The sequence below is a fragment of the Branchiostoma belcheri genome, unplaced genomic scaffold (genome assembly GCF_001625305.1).
Source record: "Branchiostoma belcheri isolate BF01 breed outbred unplaced genomic scaffold, Haploidv18h27 scaffold8, whole genome shotgun sequence".
In the NCBI taxonomy this organism is placed as follows: domain Eukaryota; kingdom Metazoa; phylum Chordata; class Leptocardii; order Amphioxiformes; family Branchiostomatidae; genus Branchiostoma; species Branchiostoma belcheri.
The window spans coordinates 957,380-981,227 of NW_017804464.1; the positions used below are offsets into that span (position 1 = coordinate 957,380).

Genomic DNA, 23,848 nt, shown 5'->3' on the forward strand with positions numbered 1-23,848 from the left:
AAAATCATTAATCTACTAACAACTCTCTTACCCCCTCGCCTTCGTTTGCTCTTGATGTTGCTGTACATATCGTTTCCAGGACCAAGCCTCTCGAGCATTACTACAGCCACTGGGTCTCTTTTGTTAGTCTCTTTAGCCAACGACCTTCTGGTCATGTGAGGCCTTGCTGGGCCTACTGGGCCACCCTCAGATGCAGATGTGTCCATCTTTTCTGCCTGACTTCTGGTTTTTGACACTGTGGCTTTCGTGGGGACTTTGGGGCTGGTTGGACTATCAGAAATTTGTACTACTTGTACTTCTTGTGTAGAGTGGTTACTTTCTTGTAGTTTCTTCTGTTCCACAGATTCTAGCTTCTTCCCTTCAACCTTTGATTGTCCTGTCTTTACACTGGAGTCTTGTAGACTGCTCAACTCCTTTTTGTCAGACTTTTGAGCGGTGCGTTCTTTGCTCTTATTTTCCGCGTTAGTGATAGCTTCCTTCGGCGTAGCAGCACCTATAGCTGCCTTTTCTGTACGCGTACTGTCTGAAGCTACTTTGTCTTGATTGACTTTTTTATCTTTTTCCACAACAGTCTCTTGTGCTGCTGGTTTCTCCACAAGATCTTTCTTTGCAGGGATAATCTCTGGAACTGTCTTGTCTACGTTTCCCTTCCCTGACTTGTCTGACTCTGTGGTATGCAGAAACTTCTCCCTGTCTTGTGTTGGCAGTTCACTGGGCCTCAGCTGCTGACCAGTCTTGGGCGAAATCACTGTCCTAGACAGCTACAGAGAAATAAATATCATTAGCAGGATATTCCAAAATTGGAGTGTAGGCCATTGTGAGGTCTCCAACTCAGGGACTACCATAAATTCTGCCCCGCGCTAAAATATTCTAAAAGGTGTTTGTGCCTCACAAAAAATTCTAAAAGGTGTTTGTGCCTCGCTAAAAAATTCTAAAAGGTGTTTGTGCCACGCTAAAAAATTCTAAAAGGTGTTTGTGCCACACTAAAAAATTCTAAAGGGCGTTTGTGCCACGCTAAAAAACTATAAAAGTTCAAGTTTGCAGCCTTTCTCTACCTATCATTCCACAATCATAAGACCAGACACATGTCTCTAGAACACATATCATACCTTGTAAATTCTTGTTACTTTCCCTGAGAATGTTATGTTTTATGTTTTGAGACTTAAAAATTATCAGATTTTTTGGGCATGTTATGGTACTGCAGCAAAACTTCTAGATTTTTTTTATCTGAACATGCTGCAGTCACCAGATTTGAGTGGTAGATAGGTCCGGGTTGACAAAGAAGTGACAGCAGTTTGGCCCTCCTAGCGGCATTTGGGGAAGTGCAGGGCATTTTTGTCACACATTACCAGCAAAATGACCTCTTATATTCCATATCACTGTGCATGTACTGAACGCCACTGTAACACTCCATGCACGAGTGTTACTACATGTACCTTTGGGCAGAATAGGACAAACTCACCTTCAGAGTAAGCTTGGGAGAGTCCTTCGTAGGGGAACTGATGATGTTGTAGCGCACCTCTGGCACATAACGACCTTTTTCTTCCCGGTGAGACTTGGACTTTTTCTTCCTCTTGAGAGAGATCCTTGTCTCCTTTGACGAATGCTCATCTGCTGAAGTGCTGTCGTCGAAAGCAAAGGCTTGTGCAGCACTCTGGGCGTCGACTGATTTAGACGACATAGGCCTGCTCTTACTGAGAAGCATTTTGTCCTGTTAACACACCAGAAAGGAGCAAGGTTATCACAGGGCTCAAAATACCACCTGCATATGAAGGATAGTACAGGTAAAATTAGAGCTGTGCAGATATTTCTATGACTAATTGCACGCTCCATGCACTGGGTACACATATGGTAGGTGCATATGGATTTTTATTTGCTACATTGACTGCTATCTACCATAAAGTACACTGTATAGAAATAACGGCAATGGTTTCTGAACAGATTTTAGTATGATCCATACTTCGAAGCACAAATATTGGCCACAAAAAAAAAGACAAAAGCCTACCTTAGGAGAGAGAGGCTCCAGGACGACCACAGGTTCTGCCCCACCAGGCACCATCCTCAGCTTGATCTTCTCCAGCCTCTGTTTCTCCTCCGGCTGCCCTGCTGGGTCCTGGGGCTTGTCCTCCCCTCCCTGCACCAAGCCGTAGAAATACATTTTTTAGTGTTCTGCAATATTGCAGAATGTCAAAATTTTGGTTCTGCAATAGGGAAATACTTTCTGCAAATGCACAATTAAAAGTGCGGATCTAAACCCATGGCATATACAAAATTGCATGTTGGCAAACATTTTACAATGCAATTTGAAAAACAAATGCAAATTATTTGTATATTATAGAGTCAGTAGTAAACACAAAAGCTCTTAAACACCATTGAACCCGAACCTGATTTTTTTCGGTCTTCAAAATTGTAGGTTGCTTAAGAAGTTTTCTTCTACAATATTGAAAATGTCTGTCTCTGCAAAAGGCAGACAGCAGATGGGTATTTCTAACACTGATGTACCATATGGTGGGCAGCGTGAGCCGCACTGAACACTGCGGCAGGCTCCTGGTTCTCCTGCTCCAGTAGCTGGAGCTGCGGCTCCGACTGCGGCTGCTGCAGTGGTTCTGCTGCGGCCGCTGCAGACGGCCTGGTCACCGCAGCCGGCTTACCCGGCAGTCCCCCACCAAGGCTGGTTGGTGACAGAGCTGCCAAATCAAAAACAACAAAGTATTGATTGACGTTAAATGTGTAAAATTTAATTAACGAAATTTCTTCAACTGTATTATCATTATTATTAGCATTATATGGCAAATGTTGGTAAGACAACATTTTGCAGGAAGTGATCAATGGGGAGAAATGTCGTATGTCATTGATATGTCAACATGAAATGTAATGTAAAGTTTTCAGCACATAAGGTATATCACTTTAAACACTGGGACCTTTTGATGTTCTAACAGTCCCAGTTCTGAAGACAAACTGACCTGGAATGGCTTTAGGTTGGTGTTGCCCCAGAACTCTGCTGGGGGTCTGAGGTGGGGACATGACGTTGGCACTAGGCGGGCTGCCCACAGCAGGGGAGGGTGCAGGGGAGAACTGGTTGGCAGAGTATCCGTTGCAGGTATTGGATGGTACACCTGTAGCAATATAATAGTTAATGTCAGAAGATGTCTACTGTGTGGGTCAAACTTTTAGTTAATACTAAATATGGCTGAAAAATAGCAACCAAAGTTAATAACCCTTTCTTAGTTTGGTTTCCTTTAATGCCCACAATCATGATATTGATCATTCTGGCATACTCATTTTCACTTGAGTGAAGTGAGGAAAGCCGTGTCAAGTGCCTTTCTCAAGGGCACAAGGTAGCTGACTTGGCAAGATTCAAACCCGGGACCTCTTGGTTCTGAGTCGAATGCTCTGCTGTTACCCCACCCCACAGTCTTGTTCCATGCTCCATCTCTCAGGAGGAAGTTCCACGCTGAAAGCTTCTTTCGTAGAACTATATCACTATGGAACAAGCTTCCACAGAGCAATCTAATACACTTGAAGTTTCCTGTTCTGCGATATAGCATCAACTATTTTAAATGGCAACAACCATTTACGAAACGAAAATAAGCAGTGGCTCCCAGGCCAAGAGAAGATGTCTTACCCTGTGGAATGTTCTGCTGCTGGTGACCCAGGGGGAATGTGGGTGGGTGGAACTTCCCTGGGCTACCCTGTGACATGTGTCGGGCTGGACTCCCCTGGGCAGCGTACTTTGCAGAACTTTCCTGTGGCTGGTACCTTTGTAATAAAACAGGAACCATCATCAGTTTAGGTTAGTTTATGAGGTATTTGTTACCCACAAGAATGCATTTAGTCTATTATTTGTTTATTTAGTACATCAATAGAAGGGCAAATTGTCCGTAGTCTATAAGAAAACTAAAAGTAAACAGCTTCTATCTATTTCCCTGATGAAACGCCTGAATTTCTACAATGCATCGCGATGTAAAAATTCAATAAAAACATTATCGCTTTTGTATATTTCCTCTCCTTGCACAATATATCAAGTTGATGCTCCTAGACACATACACAAGCATGGAACCACGCAAACAAATAATTAATATGACATTTTGTCTTTACATGCCGAATGACAGGATTTATAGGCACATTAATACGATAATGTATATTTGTTAATAGATAAGTATGTAAGAACAGAAACACCCTGTACCTTGAGGAGGGACTGCCCTGTGGGTATGGGCTGGGCTGGGGGCCGTACTTGGCCGGGCTGCCCTGTGGATAAGGACTGTTCTGACTGTAAGGAGAAGGGCTGCCCTGCTGCTGCTGTGCCATGGGCGTGTGGGATCTCTGGTAGGGAGAATGCTGCACCATGCCGTCTGGTGACTGCTGGTAATACGGAGACGGAGCCATCGGTGTTCGAGGAGAAATTCCTGGATAAAAATGTAAACCAGTCAGTTCACTGTTCATAGTTTTGGGATAACTAACTACAAATTCTGTTAGAAACTGACGTACTGGATGCTACTTGAAACCTATTTTCAAAACGTATCCAGTTGCTTGAGTTACAATTTCCTTGTGTATCTCATTACCTTCATCGGCGTATCATTCAGTTGTGTTTTTAGCTCTCAAGTCACTATCTAAATCTTTGTTCTAAGTAGTAAGCAGCACAGTAATTCTTGATGTTTTCATGGTTCACGGTTTTTCACGGTCACTTCTGTACCATGAACTTATCATTACTGCTATCAAATCATTTGTCTTTCTTCTCCTTCCCACTCTCCTGCTACCATGCAAATGCCCATCTTTTCAGACCATGAAAGTTTGTTACTGTGAAGATAACGTGAATAACAGTATTCTCTTTTAGAAAATTTTCCATTGAAGTGATGGTTAAGAAGAATACCTCCTCCATGGTTGGATGAGTGGGGCTCTACACTCCTTGTCCTCTGGTTGAACACGTTAGGGTTGCAGGCCAGGACAGCCTGCAGCAGTGGAGGCAGGTCACCCTCCACTTCAGCATTGCCCGAGTTGTCTTTCAGCTCACTGTGCATCAACAATCATCAATTTAACTATATCATGTCACGTGGACATTTTCATTTTATAAGTATTGACATCAACCTTGAGCATTGTACATTTTACTGTACACATCTCTGTTTAAGCTAGCTGCAAGCCCAAAATGATGGAAATCCATCCTTCGTTTCTGAAGTAACCCTCTTTGGAAGATTACACAAGGACACAAGATTGGTGACATGGCAGGATTCGAACTCGGGACCTCTTGGTTCTGAACCGAATGCTGTCGTTATGCCACATGACCCCTCACTTTCTCTTGGTTAGTAACACATTCTCATTACTTGTTTATATCTTGTAATTTGGTCTTCCATACTTACATGTGGTCTGTGGAGGTCTGTCCTAAAGCTTGGACCAGATGAGGAACAAGATTTTCATCTGGGTTGGCTACCAGTCGCCGAGCTTCTTCTATCACCCGCTGGCTGTACAGTAGGCTTTTATTGTTCACTGTGGATGGGTGGGGTGTCGGCAGAGGCAACTCTGGCAATACTGAAAAATCATAATTCATGTTATTAAGGTAGGACTTGAAATCCAAATCAAATATTAGTATCTGAAAGCACAAACATTACCATAAACAAGCTATACTATGACTGTTTGTAATCACAAACAACAAATGAATATTTTTTTTAGTATGCTAGATGAAATATAAATGTATGTGATGTACCCTTATGTACAGGTCTGTGTTTCCATTTAACATTCAATTGGTATACATATATATAACATATAAGTCTTGTACATGAACATGTCGTATGCTTATCAATAATTAAAGGATTATTGAATGTCGAAATCTGTACAATACAATCCGTGTCTTGTCTTGTTGCCAAATTGCTTTTTTCTAAAAGGGCCACTTTTCCTTGGTCCCCCTGGTGGTTGTCTTAGACAAGTCTGACTCTAGTAGCACATGTATAAAGAAGTGAGCACTGTAATCAAGTTAGGCAGTTATGAAAGTTAGGCAATTTCCATAGTAACTAAGACTATTGCCTGGCAAAGGTACAAGTTCCATAATAAATATCTTCCCTGACACGTTGCCAAAGGCGTCCAATGGGATGAGAGCTGACCATGAACATTCAGGTTGACCAGTTAAGTGGTGTGGCTGGATGAATGCAATGGAATATTGAAAATATTGATACATATCAAGACTTACACTCAGTGAGGCTGGAGATGCCGGCCAGAGTATTCATAGGTATGTTGGGGATTTCCCCATTCTGAAGAGGGATCTGGTTCATGGCAAGTGGCTGGTTGTCAACCCTTTCCACATCCAAATGCTGTCTGCCATAAACTGCAACATAAAAATGTACCAATACATTATTTTGTACTTCACTAATCGTCAGAATGTACATCTGCAAGCAATCATGTATGGCATTAAATTTGTTATCATTTTTACACCTGTATACCAGACATAGCAAACGACATCAAAAATGGCTGTAGATTTAAAATCATATTAACATAATTTTACATATAGTTTTGGCAATGCCTCTGGGGCAAAGAGACAGATAGTTCATATGGGCGATCACTGTTTTTCTTTACTACAGTAGTACTGCTTTTCAACTGAACCACTTGCCTACCACTTGCTGGCAATGGCGCCTTGGCGATTGCTCACATTATGGACAGTCTATGGACAGATTTGACAATTTCTAATTCCTTGCTAGACTCACTTCTATGGACCGTCACTTCTAAGAATTTTTCAATTTGTGACAGACCGTCACACAAGCTTAACGATGGAACATATAAATGTTGATCTAAGTTAGTGGTCAGGAAGCCGATGTACAGTTCTTTTTTTTTTCATGATTCCTGTTATCAATCTGTGCCTTTGTTTTTTGTCACATGCTACAAATTTCACATCAGGACAATACTTACCAACGGTATAAACCTTCCAGGACTCACAAAATCAATGTGCCATTTTGCTAAGACTAGTAAGAGAACTTTTTACTGTTTATTTTGGGGTAGCACCCTCACCCCACTGGCCACAATTGCCAAAGGCCCTGGGCAGAATGCCCCAGATGGGGCTTGACCAGCCAGTTATCACATGTAGATAGATAGATAGATTGGGAGGGGGTGCCAAATATCCCAGGGTAGCACATGGGGCATCTTCAACAGGGTGAAAATTTTTATTCCAGTTCTGTGATATCAACCTTCCAAGTGCAAACAAACTCTTCTTGATTGCAACATGGCATTAACAAGAATTATCTTGGATAAGTACATTAAACCACATGTTCTTCCATTGCAATATAAATATAGTCTTTATATTACTACATAACAATACAAGAAACAATGCATAATTGTTTCTATGGCAATTAACTTTTTAATTGCCAGCGTTGCTTGTAAAACGTCTATCAACATGCAATTTTGTATTATGCCATTAAAAGTCCGGACCTGAGCCTAAACCTCTGGACTTGAACCTGAACATGAGTTTAGCCTACTATACATCCCTACTACTTATATTATATATATATCATATGATGTAAATACTGCATTATAGTCATTACTGTTGAGGGGATGTTGTTGAGATGGTTGTAGTATGGGCTATGGAGGATTACACACATGTATATATTCGCAAAAAGGACTTCCAAATTGTAATTGTAAAACAAAATATTGACATTCTGCAAGGAGGTTAAATTGCATTCTGCAATATGAGCGATTGTCATGTCACAGCCAGCAAGTGGTAGCCAAGAAGCGGGCGACAATTGGTTGATTTGCCTACCAATGAATAATTTGCATATGTCTTCAAATAATTTGCATGCATATGATGTAAACAAAAACAGAGAACGCCCGAATGATAAATGAGAGGCCTTAACAAGTTCGGGTGTGAATTACTAGTATTTTGTTCACATTTATTGTGACCACTGGAACAAATAAAGGAAGGTAATTCTGTGCTCTTAGGAGGTATTCTTTTTATTGAACCTCCTTGACTTGATCATGGAGGTAAAAAACACATGAATTGATCAAAATGGAGGGAAGCCTAAACTGCAATTCAATTTCCTAGCTGGCTGAAGATTCTACTTTACTAACATTGTTGTTGTTCCCATACTTTACTTGACTCTTCATAATCATTGTCTCATCAGACATAAAAATTTGTGGTTGTAACTTGTATCTGGTCACATCAGAGAATAAATGTCGAAATACATAATAATATGGAAAATTATCATCACCAAATAAAAATGATGATAAATTGGGACCCCATAATTCTGTACATAAGTTGTATAATTCAGTGAAAGCAACGGTGTGAGTTAGTTAGTAAGTAATACTATGGTACAAATTACATGATACAGGTATGCAATTACACCCTTACAAACATGTTTTGCTGACATAAAAATAATTTGACTAAACTTCCTAAATCTGTATGTGTGCACGTATGCACCTGATTCACACATCGGGGGTTTTAGTCTTAAAATTATGAATATTGTGTTTATAAAGACCTAACATAGTTTGTTTAGATAGGCTATCCCTTAGATGACGGAGGTGTGAACAAAAATATGTAAGACTGATGATTTCATGTGGACATGGACGACTCGATATCCAGCCGGTCATAACACGTTCAATCGTAAGAAAATGTGAACCACCTACAGTCACATTTCTGCTTTCTTTAACAAATCTAAACCGAAAGAAATCGCTTGGTACTTACTACAGCACGGAAATCTGACGACGATCGTATCCGCAGGTCATCAGAATTCGGCGTGGATCTGCATCAATACAACGAAATAAAAACGCCGAATCTGACTGAGAAGAGACAATGATGGCGCCAAAAATTACACAACCGATTTACACCCTTGTTCCGTCAGGATTTCTGCTTCCGCTGCGAATATTTTCTAATATATTTCCCTCAGATATGACCGAAAATGTGTCACATATGATACATATTTCCTCCCGTGCCACATTTAGTGCATTCAATTTTACAACAGAGGATGAAACGATTATTTTTCATAAATGAATCGTCCGACGCGGAGGGATACAAATCTAGTCCGTATGCGTAGCTGGAAGGTCGCACATCCGGGAGTTTGACCCGCGGGACCGTGACCCCTGGACCAAGATGGCTGCCAGCAGGAGAGTTTTTGTCGTCGGAGTCGGCATGACCAAGGTTCGCGGGCAATTTCTCCGTCCTGAGTCTTTGTCAGCTCGATATAGAGTCACTGTAGGCAAAGGGAGATCTAGTCAAGTGTTTTGAAATAGCAAATTTTACCAACCAGTTACGCTTGTGCTCGTCAGAACGCATTTTCTGGAGATCGGGAGCGATAGCCTTGCGCAACCGAGAGCAAAGTTCGCAAAGCTTGCAAAGTTCGCTAAGGCTGTACATGATAGTCGCCGTATAAATTCAACAAAGTGAATTCAGATTAGGTCATAGGGAGAGCTCGGTTCAAAATGCAATATGGTTATGTTTCACAACTGCATGTTGAAGCCAGTTAGCTTATGGTAGCTAGTTTAGCTGGGAACTTGTCTGGGCAGAGTGGGGTCAATGACCTACTGGTCACGTCAAAACAGACAAGGCAGGCATTCCGTAATGGTATTATATAATGATAAGGTTAATCTCCAAGTAGATCTTTTGGTGGCTACAAGACAGTAGCAACTTGGACAAGCAGTATCCATGACCCACAATAATTCTGTCGACACTTAGTAGTGACTTAAAGCCTGAGTGTCAGCCTTGTTAGCTTTCGTCCGCTACCCAAGGTCCGCTCCCCGCCAACAAGCGTTGCCGGGGAGCGGACCTTGGGTAGCGGACGAAAGCTAACAAGGCTGACACTCAGGCTAAGTGACTTACCCCATATGGATGACATTCAGGAAAGGCTGTTGCTGTTGTCCTTGCTTGCTTGCTGGATGATCTCTGTTAGATGCTGAGTTTTATTTGGTTCAGGTTTGTGTCAATGTTCTCTCTCACTTGATGACTAGAGCCTGGGTGTAGCTAGAAGTGCCTTTAGTTGAGCACAACTGTTTACCTTTGTGAATGACTCTAGTTTGTCTTCATTTCAGTTTGAGAAACCTGGTCGCCGACAAGACTTTGACTACCCTGATATGGCCAGGGAGGCAGGTATGATATTCTGATTTTGCGTGTAGTATTTGCACACAAAAAAATCACAAAAAGATGAGACTAGTATATACCATACTAGTATTTGACTGTGTGGATTGGACCTTACAAGATGTAACGTTACCTTAAATTGTACCTTAATAGTTTATTTTATTTTTTTATTTTATTCACATGGATTTTTGAGCATTAGATAGGAAGCACTTGTTGTGCTTACCTTAATTAAAAGTTAAAGAAATTTTTACAAGATCTTTCCCAATCACAAGAGTGGCCCTTGGTACTTTTTGGCTTTAACCATGTCTATGTGTATATTCATGATTGTAGCATTATGGACAGGATCTGTTTGTAAAAGAAGATTATTGTTGTTCCAGGAAGCAAGGCACTGGCTGATGCTGGAATTTCATACAAAGATGTCCAGCAGGCAGTTGTAGGATATGTATACGGTAAGTTTGTCTTCCTAAACGATACCAACAAAATATCTAGAAATCAACTACATCTCACATAATTTCGTAAGATGAGGAAGTGATTAAGGGATGCATTGCTTTGAACACTTCTATTTCTTGATTGCCATGCGTAACAGTACTCGCCGCTCGGCAAATTGATTTGCATTTGATCAAATTTTTCATTTGCCTAAAACTGCAAACTTACTTAAAGGCCTAACTTCCGCTGCCAAGTAAACTGTGTGGGTTTTGTTCAGGAGACACAACTTGTGGACAAAAGGCTGTATACCAACTTGGCCTGACAGGGGTACCGATCTACAATGTGAGTAAGCCCTTCGATATACATGTACATGTATATTTAAAATATCTTTTTCGAAAGGTGTGATGGGTTCTTTAACATGTGTGGGGTGTGGCTCTCCTAACATGGGGCCTCCATTTAACATCCTATCCAAGGGACATCCCTAACAGAAGCTAGGTACTCATTTTATTGTTTATTGTGATTTTTTATTGTTTATCAGTCATGACTAGTATTTATGTCTTGATCTCCAGGTAAACAACGCCTGTGCTACTGGATCCTCAGCTCTCATGATTGCCAAACAGCTGGTAGAGGGAGGTCAGTGAAAATGTTACATATTTACTTCTGAATCAGACTAATTGTAGTTCCTGCTGGCTTCTTACTGTCCTCCACGGTAGCCAGCGACAAGCCATGTACGTACTATATTTTGTCTTTACAAACACAACCAATAGCCACTGAAGTTCCAAAGGAATAATAGACCTTTTCCTGTATTGTTTTGGCACTACAGGTCTGGTTGACTGTGCCTTGGCCTTAGGTTTTGAGAAGATGGAGCCTGGCTCGCTCACTTCAAAGGTACTTTGAATTCTTAATGTTATTTCATCTGTGACTCATCTCAGCTCAGCTTGCTATGTAATATGATTTTGACTGTTTCCAAAATCATATTTGTATAATTGAGTAATTATTTTTAGTGTATCCTATTTCATTAATAATACCTGGATGTCTAACCTTCATGGACATATTCTCATCGGTACGATGTAAAATATAAGTTGTAATCGACACTGATACATGTACTTTGTTCCCATGACTAGTTTCCTGATCGGACCAGTCCCATGGGGAAACATGTGAAGGTGATGGCCCAGAAGTACGGCATCACAAACGACCCCCTCACACCACAGATGTTTGGTAACGCCGGCAGGGAGCACAACCTGAAATATGGTGAGTCAGCATTTATCCTCACTTCATAGTCATGTTGTCAGGTGCAAAACAACTCATGTGCCCAAATCTTGGGAAAATGTACCTCAAGTAAAAAGGAAATTTAAAAGTCTAAAAAAATTCACCAGTATTTTTGTTGACCACTCTATTATGATTTATTTTATATCAAAGAATATTACATGCGGTTATGAGTGAGTGAATGAGTGATTGAGTGAGTGAAAGAGTGAGTGTCAGTAAAGTGAAAGTAATCTTTTGTGCATTCTTTTCTTGACAGGATCTACTCCAGAACACTTTGCCAAGATTGCCATGAAGAACCACAGACATTCTGTCAACAATCCGTAAGTTTGTCTAAATGTCATTGAAAGTCTTAGGTATAGCACCCTTAGGCTAGTATGTAACCATAGTGTACACACTGCTGCACTTTTGTCCAATTTCTTACAAATTTCAAGTCAACATTTCTCTGCACATTACTTGTTTACAGGTATGCCCAGTTCCAGAAAGAGTACAGCATTGATGAGATCAAGAAGTCCAAGATGGTGTTCGAGCCTGTCAGTCTAACAAGGCTGCAATGCTCGTAAGTAAAAACTTGTTCTACTTGAGATATATATATGATTGTGTTTTTCTCCCTTGTAGGTGAAAGATGTGTTGTTACTTCCAAGTAAATCATTTGTCATTTGTGACCAGGGCTTTAATGGCATCATAATTGATATGAGAGCAATTTCCTGTACATGTACATGTACATGTATATTGAGGCAACTGCCTTTCTTCAATTGCCATTTCGCAGAAGGAAAACATTTCCAAAAACATCTTCTCCAAACATGAAAGGTCAATGACCTGGACCAGATGTCTATCATCATGCAACTGGTGCTGTTCCAAACACCCTGTGGTGTTGGATTACATTATGTAGCAGGACAGAGCTGGAGGGGCTGGTCACCCTATACATGTACATGAATGTGTTTTGGTAAGAATAAACAGAGTGTAGTTTATAGCTAAACCATGTGAAGGTAAACATTGTGCATTTGCTTTGTATATGTTATCATTCATTGTTATGTTTTGATGTTTGTGTTTAGTCCCACGTCTGACGGCAGTGCTGCAGCCGTGTTGTGCAGTGAAGACTTTGTGAAGAAGCACAACCTCCAGGCTCAGGCTGTGGAGATATTTGGGATGGCGATGGCCACTGACCTGCCCAGCACCTTTGACGAGAACAGTTGCATTAAGATGGTAAGCCGTTGAATGAAATATAAATCCAATATAGCATCTATGGGATGTTCTCCTGAGACAGTCACAAGAGCTGTGCTCCAGGGATTAAGTCTATACCAAATGGTTGTGATGTTTTGTATGATGGTATATCTTGGGATTGGAAGATGAAAGTCAAGATGCACTATGCACCTCCTGGTGGTTTTCTTTTTTACTGCAGCAGAACTACTACCAGGTCTTTGATTCTTTTGCTACATGTGAATGTCATAATTTATAGATAAAGCAAGGAGCTTAGAAATCATTTCAAGCTCCTTGGATATAGTATTCTGATATGCAATTATTTTTGCATAACCACTTGGTAGAGATCATGTAATTCTACATTCCTAACTTCATATTAGCTAGCACTGTAATAAAAGTCTGTTCTTGTATGGCCTGAGGCACTGTATATGATTTTACCTCCAGGTCGGATATGACATGACCAAAGCGGCAGCCCAGAAGCTGTTTGAGAAGACCCATGTGCAGCCATCTGATGTCCAGGTGGTGGAGCTGCATGACTGTTTTGCTCCCAATGAACTCCTGACCTATGAAGCCCTGGGGCTGTGTGCTGAGGGTAAGCTGTCAGGTCCTGCCTGAACTAGAACTATACTTCGGTCTCATGAAAGATCACCTGTATGAGTATCTACAGCTACAGTGGCCAAAGTTTGTGTTTAAGGTTCAAATTTTTGTTCCAACACAAAGAATTGCTCTAACCTAGAGCTTTCAACCAGTCACTCTGATCACACTTGAGAAAAGCCACAAGAGAAGTCTTACTGGGTCAGTCTATTGAAGAAGACCAGAGTGACTAGTTGAAAACTCTAGGTTAGAATAATTCTATGTCTTGGAACAAAAATTTTAACTTCAATCATTCATTTTGGTCAATGTACATGTAGCTGTACATACTCATCTATTCTTACCATGGGTGGTGACTTCGGAGAAAATATATGCATGTACAACACCTGAAGTATTTCAGAATGTGTTTATTATTCTTTTAATCACTTGAAATCCTTTACTGAATAAGATAAGAAGTGTATACTACAGGTGGTATGAATGAATACAGAGTTCAAAACAGGTACACATTGTCAAGAGCAAGCACCTTTGTTAATTCCGTAAAGTTAATCTGTTTCAAAAAGTTTGGAATCCACAATATGATGATGTCTGTGCTAGAATATAAAGTTGCCTGTTGCTCAAGATACATGTACATTGTACTATTTGCTATTTTGATTGTTTGGGACCATAGCAGTGACTTTACATTGTTACATGATGTGTACATGCAGGTGAAGGTGGGAGAATGGTGGACCGTGGAGACAACACATACGGTGGCAAATATGTGATAAATCCAAGTGGTGGACTCATCTCCAAGGGTCATCCTCTTGGGGCAACTGGTAGGTGATTTTTTTTTTCAAATTCAGTGTTTTGCTCCCAAATCTTTCTAACCTTCATGTACAGGTTCAATTCAATTACATTAAATGTGATATGATTGTATTGGAGTTTGATTCTGACATGGTAACTCTCATGACTTATGTCATGTTCTAGTGGATATGCCAAAAATTGATTTTTTATTAACTGTGCAGGGCTCAAAATACAGGGTTCATATTCACCTTTGTGTAGGTATTTCTGAGGTCTACCTGCACCTAACCTGAAGAAGAAAAGTATTTTGAGCCCTGCCATGATAGGTCACAATGAATATGCCTAGTACATATATACTAGTAGGCAAATGAATATTGTGTTTATGTTCCCTGTTGAAGGGTTGGCCCAGTGTGCAGAGTTGTCCTGGCAGTTGAGAGGCCTGGCAGGGAAGAGGCAGGTCCCTGGTGTCAAGTTTGGCCTGCAACACAATATCGGACTAGGGGGTGCTGTCGTCGTCACACTGTATCGCCACGGATTCCCGGAGTACAGGAGGTAAGGAGAGGGTGTCACGTCACTACAGTCTTGTTTTCATTCACATTTGTCATTAGGTGCAACAAGTACATGTAAGTGTCTCTAGTTGAGAACAATTCTCTTGTGTTTGGAACAAATTTAAGTTTTAACTCTAAACAAGAAGTTGACACAGATGAAATTTCAGGATAGTACAACACATTTTTCACTACGCATGTGAATGGCACACATTATTCAGCATCTGTTTGGTGATGGGAACTGCTGATTATATAATATATGGTATGTGCATACTTTACAGGAGTCCAGGGGTTCAGATGGTGAGGACTGCTGCAGCAGATGGCTTTAAGGTGTCCCCTGTGTTTGAAGCCATGGAGACCAAACTCAAGCAGGTGGGGAAAATATACATGTAATGTGATTCAATGGAGGTAATAGAATTGGGTGTCAAGATTTGTAACATTTAATCTTATTTATTCTTTGTTTGGCTCAGACACAGTGCCCATATTAAAAGACTTACGAGTTACAGTAGTCTTTATTTCTTGTGTCTAGATAAGTATTACTTGCTTGTATTTATATCAAATGTTCCATTTGTATTTGCAATTAACCCTCAGGCATGAGTTTACAATAAACAGTTGCATTAATACCAATGATTGTTCACAGATTCTGAAATAACAGTAAAGTGTGACCACTACTATATGCTACTGTAACAACATTCATATAACTGAGAAGCAACAAATTGAATTGGGGTGGTCTTACATGTAAAAATGTTCAGTGTCTTTAGAGCTCATTTAGTGACTCCATTGGCTTTCCTTCCTCAGGAAGGACCTGCTCTGGTGAAGAAAATCGGAGGAATCTTCCTCTTCAAGGTGACGTCAGGGCCGGGAGGGAAGGAGGGGCTGTGGTTGGTGGATGCCAAAAATGGAAGTGGGTCTATCAAGTTCGGTTCAGCAGGTGGGTCATCATAGTATGTTAAGCCACAGTCACACATTCACATTAGTTTGGCCTCCCCAAAACTAGCCAAAAGTCTCCCCACCATGGTTTAAGCAGGAGGTCAAGAGCAAGGTCGGCTACTGTACTTGTCAGCTGTTTCAAAGAGTTTACAACATTCGGGTGTGGATGGGAGGTTCTGACATGGTTGGCTGGTGGTTGGCTCAATTTGCTCGCTCTTCACAATTTTTAGATGTCAAAAGATGAAGTAAATGATTTGGAACTTTATTTTGATATTGGATATCATTAACATCAAAAATTGAGACTAATGTGTCCATTGAAGATCCATATATGAGGAGTAAAGGTTGATGTGTTGTGTTTTTCCATAGGCAAGGCTGATGTCACCATAACCATCAAGGATGGTGACCTGTTTAACCTGATGACTGGCAAACTGAACCCACAGACTGTAAGTACAGAGTACCATACAGGGATTACATGCAGTACAATGTTACAGTAGTGTATAACACCATTTCATTTCTCTCTGCAACTAGACTTCCACAATCTTGCACCTTCACCAAATGATGTTAATCTTTATGACTGATGTAAATGTTTCTCATTGCGCAAATCAATTTATATTAGTTGATGATCTTCTCCCAAACAGATGCTATGCTAACACATGCTATACCAAGTGTAGAAGTCCCAAACAAAATCACCCCCTGCAGTTCTCTAAAAGTCACAAGGTGGCCCACACACCACTTCTTCACAAGCCCAAAACCATATATCCCAAAACATATATCTTTAACCATTGTCAATCTTTACTCAGACCTGTACAAAGTGATATGATTTAACATATCCTTAATATATGGAGGACTATTTATAAATAGGATATGTCCATTGTACATTGTGCTTCTCTTGGCTTTTATAACCATGCACTGTTTAAATCAGACTTGTGTGTGTTGAACATTGGATTGTGTTCTTCCACAGGCATTTTTCCAGGGGAAACTGAAGATTCAGGGCAACATGGCCGTGGCCATGAAACTGCAGAACCTTCAGCTGAGGGAGAAGGCCAAGCTGTGAACACATGGCAGTGTGTTCAATATGCTGTGGTGTAGGATTCATATCTGACATGGAGAAATCTGATCTGTTTCAATCAGTGTTCTAGCCAGCCTGAAATCTTTTTCGGTCATCTCAGTTTTGTTTGACATCACATAAGCATGAGGCATTGCACTGGGGTCCCTGCAATCCTAGGGGGTTCTGCAGAAAATTTTGAAATCTTGGGCCTCTGATGGTATATTTCCTGCATTTTGAGTGGCAAATTATGCTGGTAGACTAAGCTTAGTTCAATGACATCTCTTTCCATATATTATGTTTACATGCCAATTTTTCTCCGTCAAAGATAATGATAACGGATTGGGCAAACGTTTTGTCCATAATGAGCAGCAAAATTCTGTCAAATGACAGAAAGACAGATGCTGGCTAGAACAAGGGTTTAAATCTGCTTCAAATGTTACACTTTACTTTAGCTTGTAACTAATGACATCAATTAAGAAGCTATCATTGGTTGAGGTTTCCCAAGTTGAGGTGAAAGAAACACCCTCATCATCAACTGATACTTTCCTGTAATTCTTATTATTCTTGTAATGTCTTGTAATAATGTATGATTTTATATTTTGGAGAGGGCAGTGATCAGACAGAGTACAATTTCCAGGTTCCAGTTGTTCTTACGTATGCAAAAGGGCATTCCAATATTAATATCAACAAAATTTATTGCAAATGCCCGAGGGCTAGTAACATTACATCATATCAGCCAATGCAACTGAGCAAGATAATTTTAGTCAGTCGTTTGATTTGTAAGAAACCTCCTATTCTTGATTTACAGGGTTGGATGTCATCTTGCTCCAAATAAGTAAAATATTACAATTTTAGATAGATAACTAAAAAGATGGGAAAATATGGTGGTCAAATTTTAAATCTTCATGATGAAAAGATCATATAGTTTATTGATGTCAAGAATACCGGTAGTTATAAGCAAATATGTTTTGTACATCATGCATTGGATATGGAGTCTGATTACATTGACATTTTCTTTGTTATCCCTCTAAGGGCCTCTATTCAAAGCTGTGTAATATACAGTGATTTGTACTAATTCTGTAACATGCAAATCCTGACATGAGTTGCTTATTTCTATTGTCTGTGAAATACAGAAAATAAAGGACGGTTAATTCTGAAGCAACAGGCTTATGAATGGGATCACTGCAATTATAATAATGTCTCCATTGCTGGTCCCACCATTCTTAGGCAAAAATTTTGCTATTCTGTCCCCATGACAAACAAATAGAAACAGTATGCAATATGCCTTTGAGAGGTACGAAAAGTGTCATCATGTTAACTTTTTTATTCTTTTTTATTATCAGTTTTGTTCTGTATTTTTACAAACAGATCATAGTCAGCAAAAGCACATCAAAGTTGAAATATTTTGAAGGAAATCAAAAATTTAATGCCACAAGAATGAAATTCAACCACTATAAAATTATAGCATTTTTATCAATTATGCAAATTAGGTCTTTTACGTTTTTATTATCAATATATGGCGATGTTCTTGCTCTTAATCACACACCACAAGTTTGAATAGTCCTATCATGGAAGGCAGCAGATTCATTATGCAAATTAGTTGTTGATAAATATAATTTCCATCTAATTTTGTTAAGCAGTACTTAAGTCTTCAACATACAAAAAATTACGGCGATCTGTCAAGCGGTTCTTGGGTTATCATCTTAATATTTTTCAATAAACGATCCTGCAGTTCCAGATCAAGCTGCTCGGGGCGCAAACTATACAGACATCACATCTACATGTACAACTACCAATTGAAACTATTTCCACCTCTACAACAACAGTTACTACACACTTGGCTGTGTCACTTCTACAACTACGAAACTATTTTCACTTCTACAACTGTTACAACAGTTACTACACTCATGACTACATCGCCAGTATCACTTCTACAACTACCAATTTCCACTTAATTCTATAACTATAACAACAGTTACTACACTCATGACTACATCGCCAGTATCACTTCTACAACTACCAATTTCCACTTAATTCTATAACTATAACAACAGTTACTACACTCATGGCTACATCACAATTGTCTCTTCTACAACTTCCAATTTCTACTTCCAGAACAACAGTTATTACACTCATGACTACATCACTTGTGCCACTTCTACAACTTCTAAGCTACTTCTACTACAACAACAGTTACGGTACAGTAAGTACGGCTACGTTGCAAGTGTCTTTTCTACAACTACCAAACAATTGTCATTTCTTCAACTGACTACGTTTCTAGTGTAAATTACAAGTAAAATCAAGGCTACTAAACAAAATTCTTTTTTTAATTCCTATTTTCAGTCTTTTCTTGACTTGCCGAAGAGTTTTTCAAATCAGACCAGTATCAATTCAAACATGGATGTCATGTATAGAATTTACTTGCTTTTGCCTTCAAGTTGTTAAATTGTAACTGAAAACGTGATCATGGATCAAGGACGAAGAGCTCGAGGACACTGTAGGTGTGGGGTCTAGACGTATTACCAGTTGGAAAGATTAGTCCTGACAGAGAGATTAGATTACATCGTCCCTGATATCCAGACTTACATGTATACGCTGCTGATGAATACAAACTCTGATTTTGTCTGCATGAGTGTTCAAGGCCGCAGTCTCCCTGTCCACCTCTCTCTCTCTCTCTCTCTCTCTCTCTCTCCTCTCTCTCTCTCTCTGTATATCCCTCTCTCTCTCTGTATATCCCATGCCCAGTACAGGTACTCGGTAGTGTGACAGTGTGGACGGACGCAAAATTCAAGCACTATTGCAAAATTCAAGGAGTATCTCACAGCAGTATTGTAAAAATATTTTTGGTGCGGAGTTGAACGCGCGCTATGGTGTGTTTTGGGTTCCCTTCCCAGGGATTTCCCATGGCCAGTAGGTGTTTACAGGCAGTGTGACGAGGGGAAGGGACGTACGCCGTGTCGTGTTACTAGTTACCTCCCCTGGGATCTCCAATGGCCAGTAGGTGTTAGGTAGTAAGAGGGGGAGTGACGCACGCCGTGGTGTGTTACGGGCCCTTCCCAGTCCCTGTGCTTGCCTTGTTTGCTGGCTTGTGGCATTTGCTGCTGCCCCGTATACACTGCTGTGATGGTCTCTCGCCTCTATATCTGATCCATACACAGCAGTTTGTCTGACAGCTACAGCTTGATGATGATTACGCAGTGTAGATGCTGATTTAGGCTGGTTATTCTCATCAGTATCACCATATGGACAATAACCTATACCAGATGATTGATCTGCAGCAGCAGCATTGAAGGAATTAGATCCTTTATCATCACCATCATCATCCGGAATAACACAGTAAGCGTGTGGAATGGCAGGCTGGTCCAAATGACCAACAGCTGCAGCATCTGGAATTTCTGAGTAGGTGTGTGGAAGGGCAGGTAAAGGCCGCTGAGCGGCGGCTACAGCATCTGGAATTTCTGAGTAGGTGTGTAGAATGGCGGGAAGAGGCCGCTGAGCAGCGGCTACATTATCTGGGATCACGCTATAAGTAGGCTCATTGGAACAGAGAACAGCGGGCAATGACATACAGGAGGCTGAATCGTCCTGGACCGCCATATCTGTATATCTTGGAACAGGTAGAGAAGATGACCTACGCAACGCAGTGGGGGGAGAGGTAGTCGGTGTACGTGCGTCACTCTCAACTTGAGTCACTCTCAACTTGAGTGCTACAGATACTAGGGCTGTCAAGACCAGAACAACTACTGTTGAAACGGCAACTGAGATGTAACTATGCGTATGGTCTAAAGCGGGAGGTGCTGGAGAATTGTTCCTTGGTCCACAAGATTCATCTGTAGTGTTAGTACGAGAGTGAGATGTCAGATTTTCTGCTTGGTTACTATCAATCATGTGGGTGGTGACTGTCATCGTGGGTTCAACCCTGGGGGTAGCAAAGAGCAACTCGGTGTAGTTACCTTTGCTGAACTGAATACAGGTTATGTTCTTTGTATTAATACGGGTAGCATTTGTTCGTGTGTTATGTTTCTGGCCAAGTGACATGGCAACATTTGTTGTGGATGTATTCGCGAGGCTTGTGGAAACCAGTTGAAAGACTGAGTTACCCTCCATCACAACAGTAACGCCCGTGTCATGTTCCCACACCTGCCTGCACTGATCCACCACGCCCTGTCCCTCCTGTCTGAGTAATGGGGAGGCATCAGTAGCTATGACAACGACAGGTGGCTGAATGGGGATCTTACTTAAAGAACGATCCCTCGCACCACATGTGCCAGGAATGATTGGTGATCCTTGATGAATGACATTCGGCTCACCTACGTTCCCTGATGAATGAAACATCCATTTAACAAAATGACCATTCAGCTTCAAATCGTACACAAAACAAAAGATGAATTTCGGCACCTTAACAACAATAGACCAGCTCTTTGACCAGGGTTTTATGTCATTGACAGTATTGTCAGTTAAGACATCTAAGCTCCACATCATTCTTTGTGGTTTTGCATCATGGACAGACACCAACCTGTCACTACTCATACGCAATATTGACAAAGTCAACAGACCCCTTAACGCTGCCCTGTCCAGGTGAGACAGATGGCTGCCACGCAGATCCAGACAGAACAACCTCGGATTCTGGAATGAACTTGAGGTTATTTCCTTGATTTCATTTGACCCCAAGTACATATGCATCAGCCTGTCCATTCCAACAAGCCAGACAGGGTCTAAAACCTGCAACATGTTATTTTCAAGATTTAACATGATAAGGCTACCTAGGTGCTTGAAACTCCCTGGATCTATCTGCCTGATTAGGTTGTTTGACAAAGTCAGCAAATAGAGCTTCTTCACGTCAGAAAACCAGGCCTGTTTGATGTGTGTTAACTTGTTGGAATCTAAGAGCAACTTGCGCAAACGAGTAAACCCCATCAGTGTTCCATCTTCTACGTCTGAGATTTTACCGTCTATCAGTGCCAAAGTTTCTACTGCAGAATGATCAAGAGGTGCTAGTTTTGCAACCGAGAGAACATCAAATCGATATCCTCTTATTGCCAGAGCTGAAGAAGGGAAGGCTTCAACAACATCGTCTAAGCCTGCGAAGCTGGTGTGCCGTGCCGAAGGGCGGTTATACCGGTACCGGCTATACAAATACATATACAGAACATGAAAAGGATTCTCGCCGGTGGCAACACTGTCACCCACGTCTTTGCACTTTACACACATCCCCGACTTTAAGAAATTAAAACTTGTCATATTTGCTGTGAAAGGCACACATGATAACCACGGAGCTGTGGTACATTGAGGAGAGGAGGGTCCATCAAAGGTTGCACAGTTATGGCCAAATGCCAAGAGCATCAGTATGGCTGCATGTTTGTTCAGAACAGATCTTAGGCACATCCTATTCCATTTTATCCATGAGATTGAAAATATTTGTCACTTACCTTTCTACTCGTCTCAGATTGACAGGTGGCTACCTGTCTAACCTGGTTCGGGAATATGGTTTACACTATAAACCGCACCGTTGCCTGTATCAACATTCATCTATTTCGGAGGCAACTTGCTCCTTTATATGTTATGCTAGAGGCAACAAACGACTCAAGGACACTTTTGACGTATTAGTTATTGGGATGATTTCAGGTACTGTCAAAGGCCTTGCAAAACTACATTAATACCCAAACAACACAAGGACACTATTTGAGGTATTAAATATTGGAATGATTTCTGGTATTGTCAAAGGCCTTGCAAATAAACGTATTAGTACACAGACCAATCTAATACGTGTAAAGTGGCCTTTTGCTCATGATAGTTATATGCTAGTAATACTACTCAAGGTCACTGAAAAGCCTGTTTCGTTGATTGAATTAAAAGGTACCCGTATTACATAATTGTGTTCAAAAGTGTAAGCTGTATGCACAAGTGCTCAATGCATGTTGTAAATATGGCTTGTTCAAGTTGTTGGCAGAAAATCGCTAAAATATACCATGCCTAGCTTTGACCATGTCGAGCGTAAAAAAAATTTTGAAAGAAGTTGTTTGGATTAGGTCTCTTTGTTTCTCACAATCTCAGCAAGTAGATATATTCAGAGTCAGTCGTCTTAGCAGTCTGTTTTATAATCATATTCAGTGACAATTGCAAAATTCAAGCACTATATTGCAAAATTCAAGGAGTATCTCACAGCAGTATTGTAAAAATATTTATGGTGCGGAGTTGAACGCGCGCTATGGTGTGTTTTGGGTTCCCTTCCCAGGGATTTCCCATGGCCAGTAGGTGTTTACAGGCAGTGTGACGAGGGGAAGGGACGTACGCCGTGTCGTGTTACTAGTTACCTCCCCTGGGATCTCCAATGGCCAGTAGGTGTTAGGTAGTAAGAGGGGAAGTGACGCACGCCGTGGTGTGTTACGGGCCCTTCCCAGTCCTTGTGCTTGCCTTGTTTGCTGGCTTGTGGCATTTGCTGCTGCCCCGTATACACTGCTGTGATGGTCTCTCGCCTCTATATCTGATCCATACACAGCAGTTTGTCTGACAGCTACAGCTTGATGATGATTACGCAGTGTAGATGCTAATTTAGGCTGGTTATTCTCATCAGTATCACCATATGGACAATAACCTATACCAAATGATTGATCTGCAGCAGCAGCATTGAAGGAATTAGATCCTTTACCATCACCATCATCATCCGGAATAACACAGTAAGCGTGTGGAATGGCAGGCTGACCAAATGACCAACAGCTGCAGCATCTGGAATTTCTGAGTAGGTGTCTGGAAGGGCAGGTAGTGGCCGCTGAGCAGCGGCTACATTATCTGGAATCTCGCTATAAGTAGGCTCAGCGGGTCCAGAAAGGAGAACAGCGGGCAATGACATACAGGAGGCTGAATCGTCCTGGACCGCCATATCTGTATATCTTGGAACAGGTAGAGAAGATGACCTACGCAACGCAGCGGGGGAAGAGGCAGTCGGTGTACGTGCGTCACTCTCAACTTGAGTCACTCTCAACTTGAGTGCTACAGATACTAGGGCTGTCAAGACCAGAACAGCTA

The 23,848-nt window shown here is 41.0% G+C and overlaps 2 protein-coding genes and 1 pseudogene across 2 annotated transcripts in view; 1 reads left to right on the forward strand and 2 right to left on the reverse strand.

Moving 5' to 3' along the window:
* Positions 1 to 8,856, reverse strand: part of LOC109486362 (nipped-B-like protein) — a 33,567-nt gene extending 24,711 nt beyond the window's left edge. Inside the window, exons 1-11 of the mRNA XM_019790191.1 lie at positions 8,657 to 8,856; positions 6,179 to 6,313; positions 5,355 to 5,523; positions 4,871 to 5,010; positions 4,187 to 4,406; positions 3,626 to 3,759; positions 2,964 to 3,116; positions 2,503 to 2,687; positions 2,006 to 2,134; positions 1,463 to 1,711; positions 33 to 761 (exon numbers count right to left, since the gene is read on the reverse strand). Coding sequence (XP_019645750.1) covers positions 33 to 761; positions 1,463 to 1,711; positions 2,006 to 2,134; positions 2,503 to 2,687; positions 2,964 to 3,116; positions 3,626 to 3,759; positions 4,187 to 4,406; positions 4,871 to 5,010; positions 5,355 to 5,523; positions 6,179 to 6,260 — 2,190 coding nt within the window. The 5' untranslated portion in view covers positions 6,261 to 6,313; positions 8,657 to 8,856. The remainder of the gene's footprint in view (positions 1 to 32; positions 762 to 1,462; positions 1,712 to 2,005; positions 2,135 to 2,502; positions 2,688 to 2,963; positions 3,117 to 3,625; positions 3,760 to 4,186; positions 4,407 to 4,870; positions 5,011 to 5,354; positions 5,524 to 6,178; positions 6,314 to 8,656) is intronic.
* Positions 8,857 to 8,979: 123 nt separating this feature from the next.
* Positions 8,980 to 17,980, forward strand: LOC109486292 (non-specific lipid-transfer protein-like). The gene is made up of 17 exons (XM_019790085.1): positions 8,980 to 9,109; positions 9,997 to 10,054; positions 10,420 to 10,491; positions 10,746 to 10,810; positions 11,038 to 11,101; positions 11,292 to 11,356; positions 11,593 to 11,719; positions 11,991 to 12,054; positions 12,198 to 12,290; positions 12,787 to 12,937; positions 13,376 to 13,523; positions 14,227 to 14,334; positions 14,698 to 14,851; positions 15,126 to 15,216; positions 15,643 to 15,775; positions 16,141 to 16,217; positions 16,736 to 17,980. The coding sequence occupies exons 1-17, from the start codon at positions 9,062 to 9,064 to the stop codon at positions 16,826 to 16,828; spliced, it is 1,611 nt and encodes a 536-aa protein (XP_019645644.1). The 5' UTR covers positions 8,980 to 9,061; the 3' UTR covers positions 16,829 to 17,980.
* Positions 17,981 to 18,161: 181 nt separating this feature from the next.
* On the reverse strand, positions 18,162 to 20,728 carry LOC109486011 (annotated as a pseudogene).
* Positions 20,729 to 23,848: the final 3,120 nt, after the last annotated feature.

Coding starts and splice junctions, on each gene's coding strand:
- LOC109486292 (XM_019790085.1), top strand. CDS start 9,062: ATGGCTGCCAGCAGGAGAGTTTTTGTCGTCGGAGTCGGCATGACCAAG. Junction 9,110..9,996: donor TCGGAGTCGGCATGACCAAG/GTTCGCGGGCAA, acceptor TCTTCATTTCAG/TTTGAGAAACCTGGTCGCCG. Junction 14,335..14,697: donor TCATCCTCTTGGGGCAACTG/GTAGGTGATTTT, acceptor TCCCTGTTGAAG/GGTTGGCCCAGTGTGCAGAG.